Source organism: Vanellus vanellus (genome assembly GCF_965231255.1).
Source record: "Vanellus vanellus genome assembly, chromosome: 8".
Classification (NCBI taxonomy): Eukaryota; Metazoa; Chordata; class Aves; order Charadriiformes; family Charadriidae; genus Vanellus; species Vanellus vanellus.
This window is the reverse complement of record NC_138913.1, coordinates 11,784,905-11,807,184: the sequence shown is the minus strand read 5'-3', so window position 1 is coordinate 11,807,184 and position 22,280 is coordinate 11,784,905. Positions and strand designations below refer to the sequence as shown.

At 65.8% G+C, this 22,280-nt stretch overlaps 2 protein-coding genes across 2 annotated transcripts; one reads left to right on the top strand and one right to left on the bottom strand.

Annotated features, from left to right (window-relative positions):
* Positions 1-3,364: 3,364 nt before the first annotated feature.
* SLC12A9 (solute carrier family 12 member 9) lies at positions 3,365-12,653 on the bottom strand (the record flags this gene model as incomplete). Its single annotated transcript, XM_082486960.1, has 13 exons — positions 3,365-4,270; positions 4,710-4,856; positions 5,671-5,845; positions 6,017-6,209; positions 7,574-7,698; positions 8,036-8,118; positions 8,259-8,416; positions 8,527-8,638; positions 8,750-8,857; positions 9,107-9,406; positions 9,623-9,760; positions 9,936-10,070; positions 12,461-12,653. 13 exons carry the CDS (start codon positions 12,651-12,653, stop codon positions 3,423-3,425), a joined length of 2,715 nt encoding a protein of 904 aa, XP_082343086.1. The 3' UTR covers positions 3,365-3,422.
* Positions 12,652-22,237, top strand: PRSS56 (serine protease 56; the record flags this gene model as incomplete). The annotated part of the gene is made up of 17 exons (XM_082487218.1): positions 12,652-12,804; positions 15,413-15,482; positions 16,312-16,473; positions 17,124-17,321; positions 18,314-18,503; positions 18,609-18,717; positions 18,800-18,959; positions 19,099-19,241; positions 19,364-19,523; positions 19,650-19,838; positions 19,946-20,107; positions 20,255-20,318; positions 20,584-20,746; positions 21,152-21,299; positions 21,387-21,524; positions 21,828-21,934; positions 22,064-22,237. The coding sequence occupies 17 exons, from the start codon at positions 12,652-12,654 to the stop codon at positions 22,235-22,237; spliced, it is 2,490 nt and encodes an 829-aa protein (XP_082343344.1).
* Between the last annotated feature and the right edge of the window lie 43 nt (positions 22,238-22,280).

The following is a 22,280-nucleotide window of genomic DNA, read 5'->3' as shown; positions in this document are numbered from 1 at the left end:
GCTGCTGGGAGCGCAGGGCAGGGGGGTGCCCACCACACTATGCGCACCCCACTAGGGCCTGCCTGCCCCCGGGGAGGGTGCCAGGCTCTGGGGTGGGCGTACAGCTGGCTCACCCTTGTGGTAAGGGGCGAGGGATTGTTCCTCACAGGAAACACTTGGCCCAAGAGGTGCTTGCTGGGGTGGGCATCACCCCATAAACCCCACCCCAAGAGACCCCATCCCCAGCACCCAAGTGGGGAAGGACAGAAGCACTCCACCCCGCAGCTGGGCACATCCACCCAACCCCCACAACCCTCACCCATGGACCCAACCCCCCCAAACCCCTCAGTCCCCCCAAACCCCTTGGTCCCCCCCAACCCTAAGCACCCTGTTACCCACCGTGCCCCCAGCCCGGAGCCAGGTCCCTCCCCAGCAGCCCCTGGCCCCACTCCCCCCCCAGCCGCCGCCGCGTCTCCCCTCTGCTATTGTCAGAGGGTTGCCTCTGCCTCTGTCTGCGAAATTAATTCGGAGGTGGAGAGGGAGAATTATGTAAAGTGTGGTTATTCTGGAGCGGCGGGGGAAGCGCGGCTGATGGCAAAGTGCCTTTTTGTGTGTTTAATATGCATTTTTTTCCAGCGGTGCATTTTCAGGCGGGTAATTTGCTGTCTTTTCAGACCCCGATCAGTATCATTTCTCCGGCAATGACAGCTTTTATTTGCACTGAAATGAATGCTGCGAAATTTCCAAGAAATAGCCGAGGCCCCGTTGGCTGCCCACCCCCGTGGGGCCGGGGCACGGGCACCCACCGACGCCTGCCCCCCGCAGCCCCCTGGCTGGCCCCTGCCCGTGGCCCCGCTCAGCAGCAGTGCCTGGGGGGCGCTGGGCACACGCGTGTGCTGCCTTGCACACCCCATGTCCACAGGTGTGTGCTCCATTGGCTCACCCCCCCACACACCTTCAAACCCATGTGCACATCAGCATACCACATATAGGGTTGTATATACGCCCTAATGCATGTGGACATATAGACACTCCTTGTGTGTATGCACACACCCCTCCTTGTGCACGTATACACCCCCCAACACAGCTCCCCCCCTTCTGCACACAAACACACGGACTCTTAGTCCATGCGTATCCCTCCTTAATGCATACACACTCCCCCCACCATTGCATACATGCCCCTCCTTCTGTGCTGGGGGGGATCCCCCACTTTATGTCCCCCCAGGCTTCAGCGCAGCATCCCTGACGCAGGGCACCAAGCCCTCAGGAGAGTTTGGGAGCCCCCCATGCATCCCTTCCCCCCAGCACAGCCCAGCCCTTGGGGAAACTGAGGCACAGAGGGGCCAGGCACAGACGGGTGCTCTCCCCAGAGCCCATCACCTCTCCAGGCATGGGCAGCGAAGGGCAGGAGCTTGGAGAAGACACGGGGTGTGTGTCTGCATGTCAGGAGGAGGAAGAAGAGTTGTTTGTGTAGGTGTGCGCCGTGTGGGCGTTGTGCGCTGCAGCCGGCATGCCAGCGCTGTTGTGTCGGTGCATGATGCTGCCTTCGCAGCGGCTGTGCATGCTGCATGTGCACATCTGGGTGTGCACATGTGTGCCAGTGTCAGCCCCCTGCCCGTGTCCATGTGCGTGTGACGGCATGTCTGCAGCGGTGGTGTGGGCACACACATCTGGGCGATGCCACATGGGCATCTCCGATTGGGAAAGTGTTTCTGTGTGTGCCACACTGCGCGTGCAGCCAGGTGTGCTCCCTGTGGGTGCCCGGGGGTGATGAATGGCGTTGGGGGATGCCCACGCATGTGCAATGCTGCACCCCCCCCCCCACGATGCTGTAGCAGGCTGTACACCCCCGGCTGCGGGTCCTGTACACCCCCGGACGCGGGTCCCCAGCTGCCATGGAGCTGGTGCCTGGCACGGCCAAGGTTAACTCTGCCGGAGCCCGTCGGCACAGTGCGGGGAAGCTTTAATTTAATGAAGTGTGAGGCTTTTTATGGGCTTTTAATTACGTGGTGATAATTAACATTATAGGCCGCCGGGTCCCGCTGGTGCCCGGCTGCCCTGTGCCAGCTCCCGCCTGTTTGTAAATAAACCCCACGGGCTGCATGGTGCCCAAACCGAGGGTACCCACCTCCTGTGGCGGGGAGCAATGCCAGCCCCCTGCCCACCCACCAGGTGGGAATTTAGGCACAAATTGGGGCATGACCCACTGCAAAAGGTGGGGATGTGGGGAGGAGGACACCCCCCCCCCCCCATTTTTTCCCCCACTGCAGCCCTCTGGCCGAGCAGAGCTGCCAGTGCCAGGCTTGGCAAGAGCAGGCGCAGGCAGCAGTGCCACGTTTGTCCCCCCACACCAGAGCCCAGCCTGGCCTAGAGTAGTCGTCCCCCCTCCCAGCCCCATGCCGGGGCTAATAGGAAGCGATCCATCAGGCAGTGTGCGGGCACGCTGCCCACCTGCCAGGTACCCGATGGATTTATCACCCAGCACCCAGGCAATTTCCTGCCCTCCCCTAGTCAATAATGCTGGGGGCGGGGGGGGGGGGTAGGAGGGGGAAATGCCAGCTCCCCCGTGCAGGTCATTATGGGTGTGGGGAGGTGGCGATGCCCCATGAGACAGGTCTCAAAGCAAGGCCAGCAAACCCAGGTGTCCAGGCAAGGCCACCTCCCCACCCCCATATCATTTTCCTCCTTCCTAGTAGGACCAGGGGGTCAGACCCCATGGTGGGGAGGGGGGGGCTACAGGTTAAAGCACCTGGGTGCCCCCACCCAGCAGCACCAGGGGTGCCGAGGAAGGTCTGGGGTGCCATACCCCACAGCTATTAGGGCCAGCACCCAGCTGCTCCCCCCCACCCCCAGTCTCACACAGGGAACCCGTGCATCCAGGCTCCCCTCCCCCACCCCTTCCCATTTAATTTTTCCTAATGAAAGGCAGGGAGGATGGCGGGGAGCTGGGGCACCAAGGTCGAGGCTGCCTTTAATCAATCCCCGCTGTTGGCTGGGTGCCCGGAGGAGCCGGCGGAGGAGCGGCTGGGGACTGCAGGATGGGGGAAGCACAGGGCAGGGTGCAACCAAGGGTCTCCCAGTAGCCAACTGGAGCTTCCAGTGCTTGTTCCCCACCCCTCCCCCCCGGGGACCCCCTCTATCCCACACTATCACCCCAAAGAAAAGGCACCATGAATGCACCGTGCTGTCTGGACGGTGCCAGGGCTGTGCCCGGATCCTGCCAGGGCAGCTTTAAGCCTGTGCAAGAGACAGCCCCCCCCCCCCAAAAAAAACCAACCCACCCTCCCCCAGCACCCACCTCCCGGCATGGGGCACCGACCCCTCTCTGCCCGCCAGGCTGGGGCCACTGGGGCTGGGGCCACCCCCAGGCTCGGGCTGCTAAAGGCACTGGGCGAAGGAGGGTGCAGGGAGCTGGGGGGGGACACAGGGCCGGGGGGAGTGACCTAGAGCTGGGTGCTGGTGACGGCACTCACCCCGTGCACCAGCACGGTGGGGCCCAGCCCGCGGGTGAGCAGCTCCAGCTGGTGCAGGTAGAGCGGGTAGAGGCTGGTGTCGGCCGGTGGCCGCGGCAGGTAGAGGAAACGCACAGCCGGCGCAGGGCTCTGCTCCAGGACGAGTTTGTTGGCGGCACAGACGTACTCATCTGACACTTGGGTGGCGTTGGCCGGGAAGTTCACCGCCTCTTCTTCCTCCTCTTCCGCTGCTGCCCCGGCGGGCGCCGGCCCCCCCGGGGGTCCCTGGCGGGTTTGCCAGTGCAGGCGGGTGACAGTGTCCCAGGGCACCAGCTGGATCTGGGCCTGGATGCGCAAGTCCTTGAGGAGCTGGCGCAGCTTCTCCTCCTGGGCATGGGGCATGGCGCCCGCCTCCACGCAGAGGAAGAGGCGCAGGCGGGCCCGGCGCCAGGCCCGTGCCATGTTGAGGACACAGGCCATCTGCAGCAGGAAGAGGCTGCAGGTGTCAGCATAGCGGGCGCTGTCGGGCCGCAGCAGGTTGACAGGCCAGACGTGGATGGTGGGTGGGGGACTGGCGGCCCGCCGCAGCTCCCAGGCCTTGTCCAGGCTCTCCAGCTGCCGGGCCAGCAGGACATTGCGAAGCATCTTCAGGGCATCAGCCACGATGCCCACATACTCCCGGGCCGACAGCAGCTTGGGGGCGGTGGGTGCCCGAAGAGGGGGGAAGCCCAGGGGGACCTCCTCACGGGTGCTGGTGAAGGCAGGGTGATGGGCGAGACCATCCTGCGGTGCCGCGTCATCATAGAAGCCCAGCACCAGGGTGTTGGGGCGCATCCCACCTGCCAGAGAGAATGCACCAACCTGGCTGAGCAAAGACGGGCACTACAAGTGCCAGCGAGCCCTAGCTTGGCTTTGGCATTGCTCAACCTGGTGACTCCTGACCCCTCAGCATCACGCACCCAGATGCCTCCAAGACCCAACCTGGCATTGCCCACCCAAAACCTCTCCAAGCTCCAACTTGGCTTTGGCACTGCCCACACCAGGTGCTTCCAACCCCCTTGGCATTGCCCATGCAGGTGTCTTCAAGCCCCTCAACACTGCTAACACAGATGCCTCCAAGCCCCAACTTAGCTTCAGCTTTGCTCATCCCAGATGCCTCCAAGCCCCACCTCGACTTTGGCATCGCCCATCCAGGTGCCTCCAAACCCCTTGGTACTTCTCACCCCGCAGGGGCAGTGGGGTGGACCTTCACCCATGCCCAGCCTGGGTGCCACTCACCAAGGCCAGAGGTGAAGAGGAGCTGCCGGACACCGTGCCGCACCGAGGGTGCAAGGGTGAGGCTCACGAAGGCCTTGACGTTCAGCTTGTCCACCAAGCTCAGCCACGAGTCCTGCTGGGGCTGCAGCGGGTCCGAGGGCAGCGTGTCTGGGTGGGGAGCAAGAACAGCATCAGTGGGTCAGGTAACCCATAGTGGGGACTCACCCTGCCGTCCTCACAGCACCCCCCTGCAAAACCAATGCCAACCCCTGTGCCCATCCCAGCACCCACGAGACAGGGAGGGTGGAAGCAGGTGCTTCTAGCCAGAGAGATGAAATTATACATAAGTATATAAAAAATACCACAGCAGCCCCATCCCCCCTCCCCAATTTCAGGCCATTAGTCACCACGGCAACGGCATGGGGGGAGGGAGCAGAGCCCATGCATCCGCTGGGGTGGGGATGGAGACAGCCATGGCATGTGCCAGGGAGCATGTGTGTGCAAACCAACACACACCAGGGTGCAAACACGCCTGAAGCACATGGCCACACAGTGGCAGACCTGAAGTGAGGATGGACGCATGCACACGCATGTGCAAGGCTGTGCCGAGTGTGTGCTGGGTGTGCGCAGGCGTTGACTCACGCAACAGGACCATGCTGCACAGAGGCCCAGAGGAGCCTGGGTGGCATGTGCCATGTGTGCAGACCAGCACCGACACAAGCAGGAGCCCCATGTGCATATGTAGGGATGAATACTTGAGCACACGCACGTGCAAGTGTGCAGCCCATGTGCACAAGAGATGTGGGACAGACACAAGCCACCTATCTCCCCCATAGCAAGCCCAAGGTGCCACATGTGTGCTCAAAATGCTGACATTCCCTTGCTGTGCCCACCCTGCCCAGTCGGAAGGACTCCAGGAACGCCCCCAGCACCACAGCAAAGAGCAGAGGCCACCAGTGCTGGGGACAGTGCAGACCCTCACCCAAGTCCTGCAGCTCGACATGGCCCAAGACATAGAGTCCGCTCTTCTTGAGGTCATTGACAAAGTCAATGAGGCGTGCGCTGCCCCGCGGGTTCTGCACCATCAGCAGCATCTGTGGGCGCCAGAACTTGACATGGTCCTTCCGCACATCCAACATCAGCAGGTACTTCCGCACCTGGAGGGAGGGAGGGCAGCAAGTGAGGAACACCCCTTCTTTCAACAAACCACCCATGGGGATCCCAGCTCTGAGGACATGCTGCCTGGGATGGAGCTGCCATGGGGACACCATCTGGGGGACACCAGCTCTCCACCCCATGAGGGAACAGCGGAGGAAGACAGGGCTCACCTGGTGGAAGATGAGGGCCTGGCTGATGTAGCCCCAGGTGCTACTGGGCGAGAGGTAGTGGAGAGCGAGGAGGAGGAGGAGGAGGAAGCCCAGGCTCGCTGAGGCCGACACAGGGCTGATGAGGAACATCATGACACAGCAGCCCGCAATGCCCAGCAGGCACGTGTGCCAGGTGAAGTACCGGAAGGTGGGCCTGGAGCAGGGAGAAAGGGACAGCCACTATCGCATGGTCCCCATTCCAGCTGCAGGGCAGGCACAGCAAGGGGTGCCGTGCCAAGGTGCCAACCAGCCACCCCCAGTGAACCCTGCTGTGCCAGCCCAGGGCATGTCAGGCACCCCAAACACCTGCAGAAGAGGGCACAGAGGGGAGATGGTACCTCCCAGGGCACCGGGCAGCCCCTTGCTGCCAGCCCCGGCAAAGGGGGTACTGATGGTTATGGGGCTCTGGCTGCCCTCGCAGAGCCGGGGTCCAGGTAGCGTCAGGCAGCGCGTGGCAGCGCCGGTGGCCGCGGCGCCTATTCAGCCTGGCACAGGGAGGCGGAGGCGGGGAGGCAAGAAGCTGTTATTTTCTCTAATTGTTGTTTTTCCTGAAAGGTAATTAAAATCCTTTTCCGCTGCGCTTGATGGAGACCTCAGTGTGGGGAGGGGCAGCACCAGATGTGGGGTGGGGGAGGGGACCATCGCCACCCACCCCAGCAGCCTCCCACCACCCCAGGCACCCATCCTGCCCGCTCCGTGCCCAGCTGAGGCAGCAGCTGGGGGGGAAGAGGGGGGGCAAGCCCCAGCCTGGCACAGACACCAGCTGTCCCTTGGGAATGGGGTACTCTGGGGGACCCCCAGGCAGTGCCACCCAGCCCTGCTCTGGCACCACCTCTGTCCCACCCTGGGGACTCTCCCTGCTTCGGAGGCAGAGCACACTGCACCAAGGGCGGCAGGCATCACCCAGGAGGGAGATGAGGCTCCCCCCAGTCACCCTGCCGTGCCCCCCTCAGATTTGGGCAGCCCTGCCAGGCCAGCCCCGTCCCAGGGCACCCCACGCCCCCTGCCCCAGGCTGGGGCTGCCTGCCACACACACTCCTCCTTCCTGGAAGATCTTCTCCTCCTCCCTTCCCCCCCTCCCCAGGATCCCCCCCTCCCTCCCCCTTCCCCGTTAGTTTAATTAGCGCTAATGGAAAGTGGGCTCCATCACCGCTTGGCAAGCTGCCTGGGGGATGCCGGGCGGGCAGAGGCTATAAATTACCTCCGGAAAGCCTAAGGGGAGGGGGCGGGTGGTACCCGATGGCGCTGGATTTATCTGTACCCACTCAGCAAAGTGGTGCCAGGGCGTGGGGCCTGTGCCAAGCCAGTGCCACACTGGGACCCATCCCCTTTTCCCTCCTGAGGGACGGGGGTGGTGTTTGCCCCCCTTAATACCCAGGAGAGGGGTGCTTAGCATATCTGCCCTGCCAGAGGGGCAGTGGGCACAGGGATGGCAGGGGAATTGCAGACAGACAGATGGACGGATAGGTGCCTGCCCAGCATCTCGGTGCAGCCTCCCTCCCCTGTGCCGGCAAGTACCTGAAGTTGGGGGCCGATGCCCACTCCAGTGCCAGGCAGGCCAGGTTGACAGTGGCGTAAACCAAGAGGAAGAAGGTGGTCACGACCCCGGCGATGGTGTTGAGCTTCCCGGAGAAAAGCACCAGCTGCAGAGAGCATGAGGGGGCACAGGGTGAATGCAGCCCCCCGGGACGGCACCCCCAGTACCTGCCCAAGACATCCCTGCCGAGTTTGGGGCACGCCACAGAGGTGTGCCGGGAAAGGGTAAGGGCAGTGCCACATGGGCACAAATCCCTGCCCCTTGCTGTAGTTTATTCTTCATTTATATGCTTGTGGAGGGAAAAGCACAGCTGCAGCAGGACACCCAGGGCCGGGGGGGTACCCAGGGGCAAGGGGACATTCCAGGCTCCTCGACACCCAGCCCAGGCATCAACCCACCTACACGTAGTAGGGCTGGGAAAAGAGCATCACCGGTAAACTCACCTGCACCACCAGCCAGGAGAGGATCACTGCCATCACAGGGTTCCCACTTGCGGACGTCTTCTTGGCCAGCGCCAGCGCCCGGCCTGTGGGCAGAGCAGGGAGGTTGGGCTGGGGTACCTGGCAGGCACCAACGGACTCGGCCAGCACCCAGGAGTCCTGTCCCCACACTAAGTGCCGGTTCCCTGGTGCCAAGGCTGGTCCCCAGCGCACTCTGGGCACTCACCAAAGAGATCATCCCGGGCCAGGGCGTAGAGGATGCGGGATGCCCCAATGAGGTTGCTCATGGCCGCGGAGAGGGTGGCAGCATAGATGCCCACAGTGACCAGTGGCGGGAAGATACTGATGTCACGCAGGAAGCCGTAGTCTTTCTGCAGGAGTGTCCTGGAGAGGGACACAGACACGCTGGCACCCACCTCGGCTCAGGCAAGCATGCTCTGGCACCTGGTACACCCCAGCATCAAGGGCCCCAGAGAGGGGACTGGTGGCTGTACCTGTCACAGGTGGCACACATGAGGAAAGCCAGCAGGTTGTAGACGAGGTAGGTGAAGAGCACAGCAGAGATGGTGCCCCGTGGGATGGAGTAGCTTGGGCGCTTCAGGTCCCCTGTGGGCAGGAGCAGGCAGCATTAGTGCCTCTCAGGCACAGCAACCCCTGCTCTCCTCCAGCCTTGGCTCCCGCTCCAGTGCCACCCAGCCCAGCATACCCTGGCCATACCTGACATGTTGGACCCTGCCATGATGCCGGTGCAGCCATTGAACATCACTGCAAAGACGGAGCTGAAGCTCATCATCTGCCCAGTGGTGTAGTCCACTCCATACCCGCCTGCAGGACACATGGGCACAGGCTGTGACAGGCTGTCCAGGGTGACACAGCCCCACCATATACCTTCTGCTTGATGCCCCCATACCCAAACCACGGGATACGCCACCCCGCGGCACCTGCTTTGTGCCCACAAGCTCTCCCCACCCTCTGGTGAGCCCTTGTCAATGTGGAGGTGCCAGTGTCACCCCTCCCTGGGGCACAGTTGCCACAGTGGGTATGGTGTGTAGGGTGGGGAGAGCCGCTCCTCACCGCCCAGGTTGTCTCGCAGGGTGGCGAGGGAGAAGCCAGTGAAGGAGCCATTCTCAGCCTCGGAGCCGTTGAAGTGGGGCAGGCGAATGGGTACCCCAATGGGCCGCGTGGCGAAGAAGCTGACAAGGATGGTGCCCAGGACGCCCGCAACAATGAGGAAGATGAGGAAGGTGGCTTTGGCGTAGATGGAGGCACCCACGAGGCACACGAGGAGGCAGAGAGCCAGCAGCACGGTGCCATAGAGCAGCTCGTACCAGTAGCTCTGAGGCAGGACGTGGACACCTGTGCCCGCTTTTTGCCCTGGGCAGAGACAAGCCAGGATTAGTGGGGCTCAGAGGGGGCATCACCAGGAGCTGAGAGCCACCAGCACTGTGCCAGGCATGATGGGCACCAACTCAGGTGGGTGAGCTGTGCCGGCTATGCCAGGCACAGTGCTTGGCACGCGTGGCAGGGCATTAGGGCTACTCAGGGGAGAGACACCCACTGTCCCCTGCCACCACACACAGGGGTACTCACCAGGTGGGATCCCAAAGCTGTCCACCACTGCCTCCACCAGCCCCAGTACGTAGAGGGCACTGCCACAGACGTTGGCCAGGAAAAACATGATCCCGATGCTGCCCCCAAACTCTGGGCCCAGGGCACGGCTGATCATATCTTGCTTGAGTCAAGGGAAGATGCCAGCAGCCCAAAGCACCATTGGGTGCCCTCACCCCTCCCTCCCAGGCCAGGGAGGCAGTCACAGCCCCAGCGTGGCACCCCAAGGCCGCTGGGTGGTCACCTCATTTCAGCCCACATGCCCTGCCCTGGCAGCACCCACAGCAAAGGATACAGTAGGCTCCTCCAGCATCCAGTGCCCCGTTGGTGGCAATGGCACACACAGACAGCACCGTCATGCCGATGATGAAGTATGCCACTGCAAACATGGCCAGGGCTTGGTACAACCCAGCATGACCCACCACGAACCCTGCCAAGGACAGGGGAGAGGATGGTGTACCCATTAGCTGGGCACAGACCACCCCCAGGACAGGGTCCCCGGGCACAGCCAACCCCCAGACCTCATCCTCACTGAGGCACGTGGGCTGCTCCCATCGCTGTGCCCGCAGCTCCCCCCAAACATGCCACCCCCTTCCGTGCCTGGGTGGGGATGTCCCCATCCCACAGCACTGCCACCAACAGCAGCACCCAGGGCCAGCCCAGCCGGTGCCCCCCACCTCAGGGCATCTCCATCCTCCTGCCGTGCCAGGCTCAGACCCGAGTGCATCCTGGGCACGGGCAGCTCAGCGGGGCACACCCAAAAAGCAAACAAACAGGGCAGGGACTCTGCTGCCCACCCAGCCCTGGGGCACTGTAGGGGAGGGTGCTGGTACCCCCGTGCCCCTCTATCACCCTCAGCGAGCAAGGGGTGCCTCGTGCCCCAGCTCGGGCACCAGGAACCCACAGGGTTCACGTTGTTGCTGCGCTTGCCCGCTGCAAAAGCAGGAAGCAAAAGCAGCCCCGGGGCGTCCCTGCCAGCTGGGGCACCGCTCCCTGCCCCCCCCACCCCGGGGACAGGGCACCCAGGGCCCCCCACAGCCCTGCCCGGGGTGACGGGAGGCGAGCCCGGCCGGCGGCACCACGGGCAGGAAGGGGCTGCCTGCGGCTGCCGGGAGATGCCCTATCTCAGCCGCAAGCCAGGCCGCAGCCATACCCGCGGGGAGGCGAGGGGGGTGCCGGGGCATGGCGGGGGCACGGGCACCGCAAGGAGCTCTCGGGGAGAAAGACTGGGTTCGGGGGCACCCCCGTGATCCCCGGAGGGCTGGAGGGTGCCCAAGTGCCAAAAGCAGGGAGGGGGGGGGGGGGGGAATAAAGAGGTGCCCCGAAAGCAGTGTGGAGGTAAGCAGTAGGGACTGCTCACCCTGGAGATCTGGGGGGTGTTTGAGGTGTGGGGGAAGCGGGGGATTGTTGGGGGGAGCCACGGCCCCTCCACAGTGGGACGGTTCCATTTCCCGGCAGCTCCCCTCCCCCTCCACCCTGCACTTCCCCTCCAGCCCCACGGCCCCCCGGGAAACACACCCCCGGGTGGGGGGACTGGGACAGGCGGGGGGACCAGGGCCGGGGGGGGACACCCCAGTGGCTGCTATGGTGTAGGGGTTGGGGGGTCAGAGCCTGTGCGAGGACCCCAGGCAGGGGGGTGGGAAGGGTATGAAGGGGGTGAGTGATGGCAGGGGAGAGCTGTGCCCCTCAGCCCACAGTTCAGGGGGGGTCCTTCGGCCAGGGGAAGGGGCTCAAGGTCCTCCGGGGCCTGCTAGGCCCCCCCCCGGCACACAGCCAACTCCCGCCCTGGACTTTCCGTGGGCGGAAAGTAAAAGAGGAAAAGCTTTCCCTGTTCCCGGACCCAGGCAGACGCTGCCTGACCTGGGCCTCTGCCTGCCCTGGGCCGGGCTGGGGCATCTCCCCCCCTGCCCAGGGTCCCCCATAGGGCTGCCACCCCCCCTGGTCCATGCCCAGTCTGACCCCTTAGTTCTCCAAGGTTGCTCAGTAACAGACTCATAACCCTAACTGGGTCCCAATCTGTGCCTGAAAAGCCCAGAGCAGGGGGGCAGCCATACAGGATCTGGGAGAGAACTGGGATGCTGTACTGGAGTGCTGGAGCCCAGCACTGGGAGATGCCCGGGGATCAGCGAGATCCTGGCACTGGGGAATAGGGGGACACGAAGGCACTGGGATCTCGCTTAGGGAAGGCACTGGGAAGGCACAGGGGTCCTGCCCCAGGGATGCTAGGGCTTCAGACTTAGGTCCCTTACGGGGGGCATTGAAGTTCCTAACTGGGTTCCAATCTTGCAGGTACAGCAGGAGCCCTGAGGCCTCAGGCCTCAAACTGGAGGGGTCAGGAGGGGACACACAACACTGGGACCTCAGCCTAGGGGAGAACAGAGGGGGCACTGGGACTCCACTGGGGGAGCTCAGGAGAGGGCACTGGGTTCCTAGACTGGGGGCACTGGGGTGAGCACTGGAGGGAAGCACTGGGACTCCAGAGAGGGAGGCTCAGGAGAGGGCACTGGGAGGACGCTGGGGACCCAGGCTGGGGGAGCTCAGGGAGGGCACTAGGACGTCAGACTGGGAGGCTGAGGGGAGCACCGGGAGGGCAAAGGGAGGATACTGGGGCTCTGAACTGGGGCACTCGGGGTGAGCCCAGGGGCTCCCGGACACGGGGGTCTCCGGTCTCGGAGGGCCTCGGGAGGACACGGGGCCCCGGGAGGACACGGGGCCCGGACTGGGGGTGCCAGGCAGGGCTGGTGAGTCTCGGAGGGCCCCGGACGGCGGGAGGGAGGAGGGGGGACGGGGGGCGCCCGGGAGGGGTACGGCGGCACTCACCGAGGCGCAGGAAGAGGACGACACTGAACATGGAGAGCAGCGTGGGCACCACGACGCCCAGGAAGGTGGGCAGCTTGCGGGGGGCGGCGGCGGCGGCGGCCCGGCCGCGGGGGCGCTCCCGACCCCGCTCCTCCTCGCCGGAGCCGCCGCACAGGCGGTACGTGAGCAGCGCGCTCCGCTCCGAGCTCGCCATGGCCCGGCACGGCCCCGGCCCCCACCGGCCCCGAAACGCGCCCGGCCCCGGCCCCGGCCCCCGCCGGCCCCGCCCGCCGACCCGCGCCCGACCCGCTGTGCCCCGCCCACAGTCCCGCCCCTCCAATCTGACCGCGCCCACGATCCGCCGGGTAGGCCACGCCTCCTGACCACGCCCCGCCGGTTAGACCACGCCCAGCCTGTCGGATAAACCACGCCCCAACCCCCGTGAATAGGCCCCGCCCCCGGACACGCCCAATCATGTAGTCCCCGCCCCAGCTTGCCGGGTAGCCCCGCCCCCTTGATGACCCCGCCCACAGCCCCCCGCCCGTACCCTTATAGTGGCTCTCGGCCCCAAATGTACCCCCACAGCGGTCCCCCCCCCGCACCCCCCCCCCCCCCGCAGCGGTGTCCCACCCCCACACTCCCACAGTGACCCCCCCAGCCCCAGCGTCACCCCACACCCCGAATCCCCCTAATCCCCGACCCTCCCGGCGTCCCCCTACTCCTGGTACCCGGCACTGACCCCCCCATCCCGAGACGCACCCCAAAACCGACTCCCGCGCCCCTGCATGCCCACAAGCTCCCTACCCCCGACCCTACCCACGGCCGGAGTCACCCCATGGCCGGCATCCCGGTACCGACCCCGGCACCCCCAAGCTGTCCCCACGAATCGCCCCCCGCTCCCGGTGCCCGCTCCCCGCGCCCCCCCCCGTCCCGCCGGTGCCGGCCGGGCTCGGCTGCCCGCGCCAATTACCGGACAATCGGGGCCCCCGGGGGCGCCGTCCCTCCCTCCCTCCCTCCCCGCCGCCGGGGCTGGGATCTGCCCGGGCCCCGGGGTCCCACTGCCGCCGCCGCCCGGGGCGGCCGAGCGCCTCGCCAATTAGGTTAATGGGGTTGGCACCGGCACCGGGGCCGGAGGAGGGGGGGGGGGGGAGGCGGGGGGCACGGTGGGGCCCGGGGGCGAACCCCACGCCAGCCTTTGGTCACTCGTGATCAGCCGAGTGGTTGACCCCCACAGCGCAAGCCCGTGTCACGAGTAGGGGGGACCCGTGCGGGGACACCGGGGCAGAGCGCGGGGCCTCTCCTAGCGGTGGGATGGCGCTGCCCTCCCCCACCCCACCCCGTCTCCGCTGTCCCCCGTGGGGCAGAGGCGCAACGTGCCCCCGCGATGTCCCCGCGGCCGAGGTGGGAGCCCGGCGGGGACGGGGCTTTCATCTGCGGCGGGCCTGTCGCCGTGCCAGCCGCGGGCAGCGCCGCGCCTTTGATGTGCCACTGAAGCGGCATTGTCCGCGCCCCGCTGGCACCATCGGGGCCGGGGGAGGGGGCAGGGGGGACCGCGGCACGGCCGGGGCTGCGGGCACGGAGGCGCCCCTGCCCCTAATGGGGACGGGGGTAGCGGCACGGGCAGCCCCCCCCCCACCCCTCCGGCCCCTAAATGGGGATGGGGACACGGGCACTTCCCGCACCTAATGGGGACAGAGAGGGGGGTGTGGGCACCCCCTGTCCTCCCTCCAATGGATGTGGGGACACGAGCACCCCCTGACTGCTAAGTGGACATGGGGACACGGGCGCTCCTTGCCCCTGACCGGGACAGAGATAGGGCACGGCACGGCCCCCCGCCCCGTGCCCCACAGAGGTGATGGGGATGCAGCCATGCCCTGCCCCACCAAAGCAGCTGAGGCCGGGCCCGTGGGCACAGGAGGGTGGCAACGGGGGCAGGAGGGTGGTGTGGGCACCCCAAAAGTGTAGGGCCAACGACAAGCCAAACCGTAGACGCTGGGGGGACCCCCTCCAGTGGGCAAGTGTGGGCCACCGATCCGTGGGGCCAAAGCTGCCCCTCACACCTGGGCATGCTGCCCGCTCGCTGCCTGCCACTGCCGAAAAGGAAGAAAAGCAGCCGGTGCCCTGGGCCCACCTGCCCCCTCCCTGGCATCCCCCCGGGACGCGTGTCCGTCCGTCCCCTTCCCCTCCCCCCGCACTCCAGACGGACACGGGGTGCTGGGGGAGCAACGCGGGGGTGTCCCCGGGGCAGCCGGTGCTCAGCACGGGGGTGCAATACCCCTGCACCGGGCGGCCCGTTCAGCCAGGGATGGGCTGGCGCAGAGAGAGGGGACCCCCCCCCGCCCCCGCCCCGTGTGTGTGTGTGTGTGTGTGTGTGTGTGTGTGTATGTGTGTGTCCGCCCCCAATGTCCGCCCGGCCGCTCCCGGCCCGCTGCCCGTCTTTGAAGCCCCCGGCGGGTCTCCCACGCCCGGCCCGGGCCCCCCGAGCCCCGCAGCCGGCCGGTGCGTTCCCACCCGCCCGCTGTCCCCCCCCTCCCGCCTCCCCGCGCCCCCGGCCCGGGGCCCGCGGGAGGGAGGGTGGCGCGGCCGGGGCTTGGCGTGAAAATGATCAAGGGCCGCGGGCAGCGCCGGAGCGCAGCGCCCGTCTGATGCTGCCCGCCCGGAGGCCCCGTCGAACAAAGGCGGCATTGAGGCCCCGGCTGCGCCCCCCCCCCCCCCGCGCCCCCCGCCCCGAGCTGGCATCTTGGCGCGACATTAATGAACTCGCCTTGTTTGTGCTCCCCCGGCCCCTCTCTCCTCCCACCGCCCGGGGGGCACCGTATATATCCAGCCCTCCTCGCCCGCCTCGGGCATTTCGGGGGCTCCCCCCTCCTGCCCCCCTTTGCCTGCCCGGGGATGGAGCGAGGAGGAAAGAGGATGCGGGGCACTCTCCTTGGGGTCCGCCTGGTCCCTCCCGTGCTGCTGCCGCTGCTACAGCTGCTGCAGCTGGCAGAGGGGGCTCCCCTGGGCCAGGGGCTGTACCCCATGCCGGCCAGCGTCCTACAAGGTCAGTGGGGCACGGGGATGGGGGCATCTTTGCGGGAGGGCTTGACTGCGGACAGGGCGGCTGTAGGAGCCGGGACTCCTGTAGGAGCCGGGACTCCTGGGTTCACCGTCAGGAAGGGGGGGAAGCGCAAGGAGGATGTCTGGGTCCCTGGCAAAGCCCCCTGGGTCATGCCTGTGCTGCCTGGACTGGGTGGCAAGTGCTGCCCGTGGCACCTGGGGACACTGGGGTTGCAGGGAGCGGTGTGGTTCATGCCCCACAGCCACCAGCTCTCCCTCCTGCCTGGGAACCTGTGCTAACCCTGAGGGACCCTCTTTCGGGACACGGCCAGCAGGAGGGCGGCTGTGGGTGGGTACAGGTGGGCACACATAGGGATGCACATACAGGTCATACATAGGACTGCACACACATAGGCACACACATGCAGGGACACGCAGACACAGGCATACGGACCCTGGTGCACACAAGTGTGCCCAGAGGTACACACACACACTGACACGCATGGGCACGCCTGCCTGGACTCACACCCCGCTGCATGCCCATGTTTGCACACATGTGTGCCCACAGGGTCTCCCACACACAATGGGCACAAACAGACCCCGGGCAAACACCCCCCCACACACCATGTGCCCATGTGCCAACATCATCAGGGAGGTGACACTTGTGCCTGTCACCCTAGGCAATGCCAACTGGTGACAGGCTGTGCCCAACCTGACACCCACCATGGAGGTATCAGGGCATGGACACTGAGTGGGCTGGGGACAGCTGTGGCTGTGGTGGAGGGCAGTGGTGGGAACGCTGGGGGTCTGAGCACCTTGCATGTGCCCGGCAGCCCTATCAAGCCGGGGGACGCTGGTGCTGGAGGCGGCGCTGAGGAGCGCGCTGCTGGCACTGGAGCGGGCACTGGCTGAGCAGCAGCAGCAGCGGGGCGCCTGCGGGCTCTGTGCCCCCTGCATCTTCCCCCCCTGCGCCAACCTCACCCGCCGCTGCCCACGTAAGTCATGGCCCCATAGCCCCCACTGCCCCACCCCCAGGAGAACATAGCCAAACAGACCCCGGGGTCCCCACCTAAACACAGTCCAGGGTTCCTACCCAAATGCTGCCAGGGATCCCTATCCATGCCCGGGGGACCCTACCCAAACACAGACCCATGCCTGGAGACCCTGCCCAAATACTTCTTTGCTTCCTTACTAAAGCATTGCCTCATCCTCTAGAAACCCTGCCAAAATGACAACCCACAAACTGACCCAAACAGTATGCCCTCCACTATAGGCTTTACCAAATGGTGCCCGGACTCCCGAAACATATCCCTAACTGCTAGACACCCTACAAAAAACACCACCCAGAGAGCCTGCCTGCCCAAGCAGTTCCCTATCTTCTCTAGATCCTACCCAAACATCACCTGGACCCCTATCCAAAACATAGCCTGATCCCTTGTCTCCTTCCCAGACATCCCCCCAAAAAACATATCCCAGAAGATATGGTTTTGCTCCTGGGAGCACCCAGGAGACCCTACCAAAACATACCAACATCGCAGCCTCGTCATGCCCCCTTCCCACCCACCCCAAAGTGGATCCCAGGGTGGCCTGGGCAGAGGTGGGCAGGGAGGACATGGGGATGCCCACAGCCCTGCTATCCTTGCAGCACCAGCCGTGCCCCCCACTGTGCCGCCCAGCTGCCAGGCTCTGCTGGATGCCCAGGCACTGCCCGAGCTGCCCCAGCGCAACTGGGCACTGAGCCAGGCCTGTGCCCCCTACCAACGCCTGTGCCCACCCGAGGGGGTCCAGCACGCCTGCGCCCCGCTCAGCGCCCGGCTCTGCCGCCACCGCCTCCAGGAGTGCCGTAAGTGGATACCCGCATCACCTCTGGTTCCTCCCAGAGAGGGGACACCCTACAATAACAAATGAGACATCCCCAAGGGACACCTGGGATTGCCTGGAGGGGATATGGGGCATTGAGGGTGACAGGGGGTGCTGGGGTGGGGAGACTGGGGAGGTGGGGGTACGGTAAGGTGATGGGGGATCTCTGGTGGGATGGGGAGATGGAGGGGCATGGAGAGATCTGGGGTGAGATGTGGAGATTTGGGAGATGGAAGCATTGGGACTGATGGAGCAGACTGGTGGTGATGGGGCATTGAGGGGTGATTGAGAATCTGGGGTGGGAGTGTGGGGGAATGGGGCAAGGGGCATGACAGAGAGATTTGGGACACTGAGGGTGTCCCCAAGACACCCTGAGATTGAGGTGACAAGGGCAGCTGGGGTGGGACAGGGGTGTTTGTTCAGGATGATGGGGATCTGGGGGACACTGAGGGGAGCAGGGGGGAATTGCGGACAGCAGAGATATGGTGGTGACATTGGGGGGGGTGGGGGGTGGGGGGGTGTAGGTGACATGCCATGACAGCCTGTCCCTGCAGGGATGGCAGCTGCAGCCCCGGGCCCTGATGTGCCAGCGGAGGCGGCAATGCCAGGTGAGCTGGGGTGACCCCGTGGTGCCCACACCAACCCCCCTCCCACCACCACCACCACCACGCCGGCGGGCGCCCCCAGCCCCCCGGCTGCCTGCTGGGCTGGGGGGCAGAGGTTAGCGTCGGCAGCTGCCGGGCTGCGGGGTGCCCCCGGCCCGCCGCCCGCTCGCCTCCGTGAGCACGATGAGGCTTGACAGCGCGCCTGGTGCAGCTTGACCCCCCCTCCCGAGGGTCGCCCGCCACCCCCTCTGCCTGCCGCAGCCATCCCACCACCGTTCTGCCCAGCCACCCCGCGTCCACCTGGGAGAGGGGGCATCTCGGCAGCGAGGCTGTGGGGATCCCCCCCTCTTACCCCGGTTTTGTCCCCCAGGGAGCTGCGGAAGTCGCGGGGGCCCCCAACCCAACGCCACGGCCCCCCGAGGACGGATCATGGGCGGCAGTGTGGCCCCGCGGGGGGCCTGGCCCTGGCTGGTGTCGGTGCGGCTCCATGGGGAGCTGATGTGTGGTGGGGTGCTGGTGGGACACTCCTGGGTTCTCACTGCAGCCCACTGCTTCACCGGGTATGGCAAGGGGCACAGCAACATAAGGATGCTGTCCCTACAGATGGGGGGTATGGGGTGGAACCCTTACACCCCCCCTAACTTGCCATCCCCTCATCCTGCCAGGAACCGGAATGAGCTGGCGTGGACGGTGGTGGTGGGCGACCACGAGCTGGACAAGCCGGACGCGGGCGAGCGGGCAGTGCCCGTCCGGCGCATCCTGCCTCACCCCAAGGTTGGTGGAGGTGGGCACCCCCCCATGACCTCTGTATGAACACCCCAGGTTCCCCCCCCAATACCCTTCTGTCTTCTTCCAGTTTAACCCCAAGACCTTTCATGGGGACTTGGCACTGCTGGAGCTGGCGGTGCCGCTGGCCCCGTCACCCACTGTCAGCCCCGTGTGCCTGCCCAGCGGCTCCGCAGAGCCCAGCCCGGGCACCGCCTGCTACATCGCAGGCTGGGGGTCCCTCTACGAAGGTAGGTGCTACCTTGACACCCATCCCCCAGTTCCCTCTCCAGTGCCCAGTGCCGATGCACCAAGCCAGGGCAGGGGGATGCAAAAGAGAGGGGGGTGCCTGGGCATGGCGCACCCTGTAACGGGTGTCTTGCCTGGCAGAGGGTCCGGCAGCCGACATGGTGATGGAGGCACAGGTGCCCCTGCTCAGCCAGGAGACATGCCGGGGAGCCCTGGGCAGGGACCTGCTCACCAGCGCCATGTTCTGTGCCGGGTACTTGTCTGGGGGCATCGACTCCTGCCAGGTAACGCCCGGGACTGGGGGCTGCCAGATCCAAAACTCAAAAATCTCTCGTGGCACGTGGTGCTGGGCATGCACCGTGGTCAGGGTCCCACCTCTGACCAACACATAGGCATCTCTCACCAGGGTGACTCGGGGGGCCCACTGGCATGCCAGGACCCCTCCTCCCACCGCTTCATCCTCTACGGCATCACCTCATGGGGTGACGGCTGTGGTGAGCGGGGCAAACCGGGCGTCTACACCCGTGTCGCTGCCTTCGTGGACTGGCTCAGCCTCCAGATGGACCGTGAGTGCTACCGGCTGCGCTGGCGGGGGTGGGGGACAGAGGTGGTCACAGGTGCCTGGGATGCTGCAGGGATACATCGCCCCGGGAGGAGCTCAGCACCTCATGGCAGCCCCGGTGCCCTCGCAGCCGCCCCTGGCAGCCGGGAACCGAGCTGCTTCGACCTGCTGGCACTGGCCCAGCTGCCCCCCGAGCAGCAGCCGCCCGAGCGTGCTCGCCTCTGTGCCTTCTACGCCGGGTCCTGCCGGGCTACCCAGGGCCGGGCCGCCTGTGCCCGCCTGGCCGAGGAGACCTGCCGTGCCAGGACAAGACGATGTGGTGAGCCAGGGGATCGTGCCAGGGCGAGGGTGCAGGGAGGGACCCCATTTCTGGTGGCGTGGGTCTGGTGTGGTGCTGGGGCCATGGCTCTCCTGCTGCACCTGCAGAGCTGCACTCCTACGCCCAGACCTTGGTGGATCTCCTGCGCCGGGCTGGGGACTTCATCCGAAACCAGTTCGACTTCTCCTTCCTCACCCGCACCCTGCCCCAGCTCCTGGGCAAGATCTACGGGCATCTCTTCCCGCCCCGTGTCCGCAGGGATGCCCCAGGTACCCTCCTGGCTGGGCCACCCCATGCCCACTTGGGGTCCCATCGGTCTCCCCTATGCCAGTGGCCGGGTCACCAGCAGCCTGTCCTGGCCCTGCCATGGGGCTCCCCTACCCCTCATCCTTCCTGTTCCCTTCTTGTCCCCACAGGCCGGGTTGTGGCAGGGGGCCAGACCAGCCCCACAACAGAGGGACCCTGGAGACCCCCCACCAGGTAAGGTGTGGTGGGCCACAAGGTAGCTAAAGAGTTTGGGGGCAAAAAGCCCGTGGGCACTGACATGGCTTTTTGGAGACAGCCTAAGGCATTGGGGTCCTGCTCTTTCTGCAACCAGGGCACACCTAGAGGGAGGTGGACATGGCTCCCCAGGGTGCCCAGGGCCACACAGGTCCCACCAGGGGTGTGCAGGGCATGAGGTGGCACTGCCTAGGGAATGGGTGCCACTGGGCACGTGCCTGAGCTTGCCCTGCTGTGCTTGCAGGCGGGGGGCCGGGGGGCTGCCCCCCTTCGCAGGTCTCTTCAGGACCGTAGGACCCCGGCTGCAGGACTGGGTGGAGGCGCTGAGGGCCATGGTGGGGGTCAGCCCCCCGGCACCCACGGTGGACGGGGGGCAGCTCCCCAGGGAGACGTGGCTCTTCTTGCAGGTATTTGGGGAGGGATGAGCTGGGGGGAGCCCCTGCCCCTCTGGTGACAGTGCCACCAGGGGCCAAAGCCCAGAAGCCACCCTGTGTCCCCTCCTGACATCCCTTGGGCCCATTGTCCCCTGTGCACCCACGGCAGTGGTATCTCCCACTCTGCTACCACAGAGGGGGCATCTCACCCTCCCCAGGTGAAACCAGTGCTCCCAGTCCAACCAGTGCAGTGCCAGCCATGGGTTGACCCCGCAGCTTAGGATCTGACCCAACACAACCATAAAGATGTTGTGTGTCCCCAGTCCCCCACCCGACACCAGCCCAGCTGTGCCCTGAGCTCTGCCATTGTGCACCAAACCATGCCCACGGGTGACCTGTGGGTGCCCCACTGCCCACCCTGTCCCTCCTTCCCTTCAGCAGGGCGAAGAGGTGGTGGAGGAGCTGGTGGCACAAGGACGAGCCTTCCTCGCCCAGCTGCGGGCAGAGCTGGACCTCAGCGCCCCTTTTGAAGCCACGGAGCCGCAACAGGCACCTGGAGAGCTGGCGGGGACCCCCATGCTGAGCTGTGAGCCCCGGGAGCCTGGGGGGGCTGGGGCCGATGGGCTAGTGGGGTGTCCATCCACCAGCCGGCTCTGGCTCTGTGCCTGGGCAGTGCCCACTGGCCACATCCCCACCAAGGTTTTCACGCCTCTCCCAGTGGCAGGGTCTGCGCCAAGAGAGAAGCGTGAGCTGGTGCCCACGGAGCTGCCGGGGGTGGAGGAGGAGGAGGAGGAAGCAGGCGCAGGCAGAGGTAAGCGCCCTGCAGCCCCCAGCCACTGCGGGATGCCACGTGCCACCATGGGGACGGTGGCTAGCCCAACCTCGACTTCACCCCCCAGTTCCAGGGCTGGTTGTCCCATGTCGGTGGGACAGCCCTTGTCCATACCCCCCTCCACAGGGACCCTCTGCCCCTGCTCCCCCAATATCCCCAGAGCATGGGTGCTCCTCCCCGGGGGCGGGCAGCAGCACGGTGCCTCCGTGACTTGTCCCACTCCCCAGTGCACCCCTGATGTCCCCCCCTCCATCTCTTTCCTGCCCATTTCTGGGGTCGCAGCCTGCCCTGGCTTCAATGAGTCGGTGGTGCGGGTGGGCACGCTGCGGGAGCTGTACACCTGGGTGCTGCAGGTGCCTGAGCCAGACCTGGCCATGACCTTCCAGGAGGTGAGTGCCCTGTCCAGCTGCTCTGAGCCCCCTGCCCTAGAAGCCAGGTGGTGCCACCCTCCAAGACCATCACCATCCTGCCATGCCCCTGGCCCCCCTGGGACTCACAGTGTTGTCATCTCCTCACAGATCCTGGTGGACTTGAGCTCCAAAAACACCAAGGGGCTGTACCGGGCGCAGGTGCGGGCCACAGTTGGGGGCCGCCCCACCACCTTCGCTGGCCTTGTGGGGCTGGAAAGCGACTCACTGGCCCGCAGCATGCCCGGCCTCGTTGCTTTGGCACTCGAGGCACTGAAATCCTAACGGTGTCCGTGGTGCCCGCAGTGCCTTGGGGTGCCATGCCTAT